Source organism: Seriola aureovittata, chromosome 24 (assembly GCF_021018895.1).
Source record: "Seriola aureovittata isolate HTS-2021-v1 ecotype China chromosome 24, ASM2101889v1, whole genome shotgun sequence".
Classification (NCBI taxonomy): domain Eukaryota; kingdom Metazoa; phylum Chordata; class Actinopteri; order Carangiformes; family Carangidae; genus Seriola; species Seriola aureovittata.
The window spans coordinates 6283252-6291387 of record NC_079387.1 but is presented as its reverse complement, the minus strand read 5'-3'; the positions used below and the strand labels follow the sequence as shown (position 1 = coordinate 6291387).

At 50.2% G+C, this 8136-nt stretch overlaps 1 protein-coding gene across 1 annotated transcript; it reads left to right on the top strand.

The window, feature by feature from the left end:
- The first annotated feature begins 1067 nt into the window (after positions 1–1067).
- On the top strand, positions 1068–7239 carry adamts1 (ADAM metallopeptidase with thrombospondin type 1 motif, 1). Its single transcript, XM_056370347.1, has 8 exons — positions 1068–2062; positions 2932–3272; positions 3381–3513; positions 3629–4086; positions 4180–4366; positions 4504–4682; positions 4970–5145; positions 5264–7239. Exons 1-8 carry the CDS (start codon positions 1444–1446, stop codon positions 6000–6002), a joined length of 2832 nt encoding a protein of 943 aa, XP_056226322.1. The 5' UTR covers positions 1068–1443; the 3' UTR covers positions 6003–7239.
- Positions 7240–8136: the final 897 nt, after the last annotated feature.

Sequence of the window (8136 nt, the reverse complement as noted above, 5' to 3'; positions counted from 1 at the left end):
GTGATGTTTGCGTCAGTAAGTGAAAAGTAGATGATGCCAATAGGCACCTTCGTTGAAAAATGAAACCGATTATATAACAATTAAGTCTTCGTTATTGTAATATTGTTATATGATATTCTTATATGTTGACCATTGTTTTATCATTGTTTATACAGATGTGAAGTTTTATATCAGTTCTTTTCTCTAAATGAATGAGGTTTTTCTTCGCTGTGAATGGACTTCCAGTTGTTTGTGATGTGCCTCAGTGCGCTGTTGATAATAGGATATCTGCTTTGCCAGTTACTTTTAATGAAACTCCAGCGTAAACTCTTCCTGCCTGTTGCAGAGGAGGAATAGTCCGAGCGGGCGGGGGAAGAGGCCGGAGGACAGGGGCTCTCTCTGCCTCGGTTTGAGCGCAGGGGCGCCGGATGGAGCAGCCGCTCCACCTTAAGACCTCAGCGGCCCCTCTCTGCTCCCTCTCCCCGGGGAGGAGAGCTGCGGAACCCGGCCACAGCGCACCACAGCCGGCTTGGCACGGAGGAGGTGAGTACGGCTCCTGGAGCCCTGGCCAGCACGATATGGTTACCATTCCCCGACCTGCTGCCATCTCCCTTCTCCAGTTGCACTGACACTACAACACTGCTCCACATCAGCCACTGCTGCCTGTCACACTGATCTGTGTTTATAGGCTGACGTTTAATAAGCTCAGAAAGTTAGAAAGTAGAGCCCAGCATCAGAGTCCCAAGTCAGAAGTTTGGTTTTTATTTAGGCCACTCATATAAATAGACTTTATGTAAGGTCTGTGAGTGAAATGATCCACCAGGCTGTATGATCAGTGTTAATGGAATATGTTCAGTAAAAATCATCGGGGCTGTGGTTGTATATGTTCATATTGTCACAGACAAACACAGAGAAGCAGAACAGTCTCTCTGCCCAAAGCTCTACACGCATTATGATTGATTATTATGGCAACGCTCCAGGTCGCTGGTGCGTTTTCGTTGCGCACGGGATTTGGCCCCTCTCAGATCAAAGGGCCCTCAGGAAAGGGGTGGTCCCGGGCAGGGGGATATATAGGAGGGACCGGCTCTGTTCTGACTGCAAGGCAAGAGCAGAGAACAGACAAGACGGGCCAGCAGAGCAAAAGCCTGCCCCGAACTCAAAGAGCTAAAACTGAGACATCTGCTGGGTTTGAAGAGGGAGAGACCTGTTGGAATTTACTGCTGAGATCCAGCTTTGATTTTCATTTAATGAAAGGACTTTTTGCAACAAGTCAGACCTGCACATAACTTTAAATGAGTTTTGCACTGGATTTGATCCCTTTTTAGATTTTTATGCGTGTGGACAGTTTTGTGGAAGTTCGTGGGTTTTGTAGCTTATAGTGGAAAAGCTTTTGAAAGGATTTACTTGCTTCCTCGTAGAGACTTTATTGTCAGTTTCTCTTCGCTTGTCGGATTTCACAGTTACATGATGTGGTTTTTACGCGTTTCCATTGGTTTAATTCTGTGCGTCGCCGCGGCGCACAGCGCCTGGGAGGAGAGCACCGTGGTGCCGGTCAGACTAGACCCTACAGCCCGGTCGGAGAGCGAAACCGAACCGTGGCGGACTCTCTCCGAAGAGGAGAAGGAGAAGGAGGCGGAGATGAGGGTGTACCGGTTGGACGTATTTGGTAATGAGCTGGTCTTGCAGCTAGAACCCGACCAGACCTTCTTGGCTCCGGGTTTCGTCTTCCACATTGTGGGTAGTCCCGAATCCGAACCGACGCTGGAACCCAAGAGCGGAGCAGAGCCGGGCTGTTTCTACTCGGGCACGGTGAACGGAGAGGAGAGCTCCGCCGCTGCGCTCAACCTGTGCCACGGACTCAGGGGCGGATTCTACTTTCACGGTGAAGAGTACTTCATTCAGCCCCTCAACTCCAGCGAATTCCTGGGCACCGAGGATGATGTCCACACGATCCGCCGCAGAGGTCGGGCAGCTTTGGCTGAGGAGGGGAGCTCCAAGTGCGGGGTCAACGAGGACGAGGAGAGGGTGCCAAAGAATCTGGAGAAAGACGCAAAGCACGGAGCCGCTAACGCAGACCAGACAGGTAAGGCTGCAGAAACACTCCACACATGCACACTCTATCACAGGCGCTCTGTCTGTCATCTTATATTAGACGGAGCCCGAAGTCTCAGACCTGAGACACAGTCAGAGGAAACAGTGAGGGAGTGATTGATTTACTCTAGAGACTGTCGTGAGATGCTCCAGCTGATCTCCAGCTGTATACAAACAGCCAGATAAGTTATCTCAAGCAGCCTGTAAGAGGTGAATATGTGGAACAAACTGCTGCAGGCTGGGGGTGCTCGTGCGCCAGGGTGCGCGGTATACGTAATGTACTCAGCTACCTTTTTTGACAGCCGTCTAGAGGAGGAGAAGAGGAAGGGAGGGCTGGGGTGGAGGGGAGAGGAGAGGAGGGGGAGCAAACTTCTCCAAGGGGAAAGAGGAGGAGGAGGAGTGACGGAGGGAGGGGAGGGGAGCAGCGGGGCTGGGGCCAGCCAGAGCCCGGCGGTGCTGAGACGTGGAAACTCGCCTCCTGGTACTACTAGCACCGGCAGACATTTTTCTCCAGAAAGGATTTTCTCCCTTCACCCTTTATTCTCACAAGCATAGTTTTCCACCAGAAAAGGTCATTTGGGGAATGTGGACCCTGAGGAGGAGGAGCCGCCGGTGGTGTGACGCTGAGTCACGGCAGCCAGGCTCCCCCAGGCACATCCGGAGCCTCTATCCCTCTGAAAAAAACAGCCTTTGTAGCTGCTGTTTAGAAGACTGGCAGAGTTTTGCAGTGCGCAGACTGTTCCAGACAAAATAACAAATGTCTCATAAGTTACAGTGCAGTGAATTTAGGACTGAAATCTGATCAGTCACATGACCCGTGAGGTCAGTTTGGTCTGACCTCTGTCTCTTCTCTCCCCTCAGCCCACCACAGGACCAGGCGTTTTGTTTCCACCCCTCGCTACCTGGAGATCATGCTGGTGGCTGACCAGTCCATGGCTGAGTTCCACGGCGCTGGGCTCAAACCCTACCTCCTGACAGTCATGGCAGTGGCATCCCGCCTGTACCGCCACCCTACCATCCACAACTCCATCAGCCTGGCGGTGGTGAAGCTGCTGGTGGTGTACGAGGAGGAGCGTGGACCTCAGGTGTCATCGAACGCCGCTATGACCCTCCGCAACTTCTGCCAGTGGCAGCGGCAGCACAACCCGCCAAGCGACCGCCACCCTGAGCACTATGACACCGCTGTGCTCTTCACCAGAACAGTAAGTTGCTGTGGAGGAAGAGGAAGTGTGAAACATGATAGAAAAAGAGTAAGAAAAGCAGCTTTCAAGAGAATCCAGATGTTAATATTCCCCTGTCTGTCTCCTCAGGATCTGTGTGGGGCTCACTCATGTGACACTCTGGGCATGGCTGATGTTGGCACAGTGTGCGACCCTGACAGAAGCTGCTCCATTATTGAGGATGATGGGCTTCAAGCAGCATTCACCGTGGCACATGAACTGGGTAAGTAGGAAGAAGTCGATGTTCTCGTGTGTGAGAATGTTATAAATGACACACAGATACTCCAGGTTTGAGGACAGAGGTGCTGACGAACAGTTATTTCATCTCTGTCCTCCAGGTCATGTCTTCAATATGCCTCATGATGATGCCCAGCTGTGCTCCGGGGTCAACGGTGCCCACTGGGGCTCTCACATGATGGCCTCCACCCTTTCCAACCTGGATCAGCAGCAGCCATGGTCCCCCTGCTCCGCCCTCATGGTCACCACCTTCCTGGACAACGGCCATGGTCAGTGCCTGCTGGATAAGCCGGTCAAACCGCAGCCGCTCCCCCAGCCCCTCCCCGGGACGGTCTACGACGCCGACCATCAGTGCCGACTGACCTTTGGCGAAGACTCCCAGCACTGCCCCGACCTGAGCACCACGTGCGCAGCTCTGTGGTGCACTGTGACGACATCCAATGGTTTGCTGGTGTGCCAGACCAAGAACTTCCCCTGGGCTGATGGTACGTCATGTGGCCATGACAGCTACTGCCTGGCTGGACATTGTCTCACGAAGAGCCAAGCTGCTAAACACCAGGTAGGAACCACACCCAATGTAACCACACTTCAAAACACTGCCTTATCCAAAAGAATATTAAAATGGTAATGTTTATGTCCCTGGTGCTTTCAGACTCCTGTCAATGGTGGCTGGGGAGTGTGGGGTCCCTGGGGCGACTGCTCTCGGACCTGTGGTGGGGGAGTGCAGTACTCCTTCCGTGCCTGCGACAACCCATTGCCCAAGAACGGGGGCAAGTACTGTGAGGGCAAGAGGATCCAATACCGCTCCTGTAACACAGAAGCCTGCCCCGACACCAATGGTAAGAGATTCTTAACAACTGAGACCTGCTCTCCTCTTTCCTTATGTTTTGATGTACCTTGCACACTGGTGTGAAAGTTAGCCTGCAGGCCCGAGTGGACCAGCAGTAAACCTGACCTCTGCCTGTCTGTTTCTCAGGCCTGTCGTTCCGTGAGGAACAGTGCCTGGCCCACAACGACATGTCGGCCCAAGTGTCGCTGGGTTCAGGAGAGGGTGTTGAGTGGGTGCCTAAGTATGCTGGAGTTTCACCCAAAGACCGCTGCAAGCTGGTGTGCCGGGCCAAGGGAACTGGATACTTCTTTGTCCTCAAATCTAAGGTGAGAGTTGCCAGATGCTATATTATCTGAATAAACTCTGTGTTTTTATGACTCTGGTTTAGAGTAGTGTTAAAAGATTCTCAGGGTCTCGGCTGAAAGGCTCATAAAAGTGTCTTCACTTGTGCAGACCTGCAAGTTGAAGCATCAGCTATTGTAATTTCTCTCAGCCCTCAGGCTACAGCCTTGCTGTGGAAAAGACTTTTACTTTTTACCTTTTGACACACTTATGTAACACTTTTACTAGACAGCACCCTAAAGTTGCATTTGTGTGTCTCTGTTGCCCCCAGGTGGCTGACGGCACACCCTGCAGCCCAGACTCCACCTCAGTTTGTGTTCAAGGCCAGTGTGTCAAGGCGGGATGTGACCGTGTCATCGGCTCTAACCAGCGCTTTGATAAGTGTGGTGTGTGTGGTGGAGACGGCTCTACCTGCAAGAAAGTGTCTGGCGCTCTGGAGCGTGCCAGGTAAACAGCTGACAGCGTTTCTGCTCTACTAAACCTGACAGTCTCATAATATACAGTGTAACCTCATCGCATGTTTGTCACAGTGACTGAGCTTGACCACCATCTGTCTCTGTTTCAGGCCTGGTTACCAGGATGTTGTAACTATCCCTGCTGGTGCCACCCACCTGGACGTTAAGCAACGTGCCCCGGGCAACGGTCGTCATGATAACAGCTACCTGGCGGTGCGTCGTCAGGATGGAACCTATCTGTTAAACGGTGATTACAAACTGATGACCATGGAGACGGACATTCCTCTGCGAGGGGCACTGCTGCGCTACAGTGGCTCCGCCGCCACCCTGGAGCGTATCCGGAGCTTCGCCCCACTCCCCGAGGCCCTCACCATCCAGGTGCTGTCTGTAGGGGAGGCCCCAAGGCCCCGGGTTAAGTACAGCTACTTTGCCCCTAGGCCCAACAATGCTGCTTCCTCCAACAACAGTGGAGGCCGCCGCCAGTCCATCAATGCTATCCGAGAGGTGGGTGGAGCCGAGTGGACCCTGAGGGAGTGGGGTCCATGCTCCCAGACCTGTGGGGGAGGAATGCAGCAGAGAGAGGTGGTGTGTCTGGACCCCCAGGGTCGTCTCTCCAGAGATTGTCCAGAGGAGCTGCGCCCCTTAGCCTCACGGTCCTGCGCCTCCCAGCCCTGCCCCTCCTGGCTTCTCGGAGAGTGGTCTATGTGCTCCAAGACCTGTGGCCGAGGCTTCCGCAAACGCCAGCTGCGCTGCATCGGCCACGACGGGCGCACGCTTACCCATGACAGCTGTGACCCCAAAGACCGGCCGCGACCCCTGCTGGAACTGTGCAATCAGGGTGCCTGTTAAGAACTGCTTCACAAATCTAACCTCCTGTCATCCACCCAGCTTTCAGAGAGAAATCAGATAAACACTCTGATCTTCACTGCCTCCTTTTTTTCCTGCAAACAATCTAAAGAGGCTGATGAATGTTTACATCCAGAGCCAGACTGCTGCAGGTTTCCATGGGTTCCAGGTAGTCTAACAGTCCCACACGTCAACGGCTCCACAATGACTGTGACTGTAACTGACTCTCATCCATTGAACCACAGTGGCACCGCCACCTAAACGCAGCAACAAAGACTGATTACAGCTTGCTGCCCGTCTGTCCTCAGCACAGCAGTGGCACATTTCGCCTCCCATAAAGGAGAAGAAAGCATGGACATTCCTGATTTCCTAAAAAAAAAAAAAAAAAAGCATGCTGCTTACCGTGCCAATGTCATGCTTGAGTGTGTGTGTGTGTGTGTGTGTGTGTGTGTGTGTGTGTGTGTGTGTGTGTGTGTGTGATGTGAGACAGCGTGTGTGTGTGTGTGTGTGTGTGTGTGTGTGTGTGTATCAAATTTTTAATGCATGTATATGATGTTTGTCCAAGCTGGGCTGGACAGACACATAAGGGTTGGGGTGGGGGAGGTTATTGCAGAGTATATAAAGAAACAAATGAAAGAGAATAGCTCATATTCTACTTGCTCACCCCATCAGGTATGGAAAATAAGATAGCTCATAGTCATAGTGTTTATGTTCAACCTTGCCGGTCTACGTTTATTTATCACAAACCTGTAGCACTTCAGCTTTGTTTTTACCAGTGGCACATTGTAACACCCAGTCGTCTCTAAATGCCTCAGTACACCGTACTTTGTCCTTTAGCCATATCTTTCCCTCGTCTACACAACCTTCAGTGAGGGAACTCTTTAAAGACCAAAGAAGAGTGTGTGAGTGTGTGTGTGTGTGAGCATGAGGAATGTGTGAGTGTGTGGAGACCTAAAGAGGGACTTGTCTCCTGCTACTACTTCATAAGTAAGTCTCTCCTGCCTTCTGCGAAGGCACTTTGTTTTTGTTTTTCTATCAAGTTTTGTTTCTCTTTTGTACAGAATATCCAAACATTATTTATTTTTGTACAGCCTGTTAAATATAATCATGTGGCTTTTTTAATATTATTTTTTATTTGTTATTGAGATCACAGAAGGAAGTAGAATATATAGAGTATTTATACAGTGTTATATATATATGGTCCTAGGTTCATGAATAAAGTATCACATTGACTTGTGCAGCTAATTTCTCCAGAGTGGTTTGTCTTTTTGAACCTGGAACATGAACTGATCATTGACCCTGTGACACGATGAATTCCACAGCCCCTGACCCTAAATTTAACCACCACAGCTACATGTCAGCCCCCCCGACCTAACTCTACCCCTAACCTTAAAACCCAGTCGCCTCCGAACAGAAGACTGACCAAAAATGTCCTCACATACACTTCCTCATGATGTGAATGCATTGTGTGTAATTCAGGTTCTGTCCACTAGATGGGCGAGTTTCCTGTCATCCAATTTGGATAGCCAATTACTCCACAGTCTTTAAACAGTGCAGTTAAAGGGCAGTAACTCCAGTTATGGCCAGATTAAACTGCTAGAGGGCAACAATGAGCTGCTCGGCCCCAACCATCCTTTTTTGGGGGGCCCCTGAACTCTGGAGCCGAAGGGTAGTTTCCTGCTTTAGTAATCCATCCTCTGGGTTTTAAGGACATAATCTAATGTTCTTTTATTATCATTAATCTTATGTTTTGAGCCTTTTTTAAAACTGGTTTTATTCGTTTGTCTGAAGTATATGTGCATTTACAGTTGTAGGAAAAAAGCTTCATTACAAAGGGAAGAAGTATAAAAATATAAATTGCCCTACCACGGTCCTTTGTTTGTTCACTGATGAGTCACTGCTATAGTTGGACTGGTAACACAGTTATTCCCACATGACATGAGCTCCACTTCATGCTTATATATGAGTGAACACAACACAAAATGTGAGCTCAGTATTAGAATACATGCATCACGCTGAATCAGCCAGACTACTGAACAACTGCCTTACTTCCACCTCTAAAACTGTCTAATCAATCGTAATCAATACACTGATACACTATTTTAAATTCAACAAACAAGCAGCCATTTCAAACAGA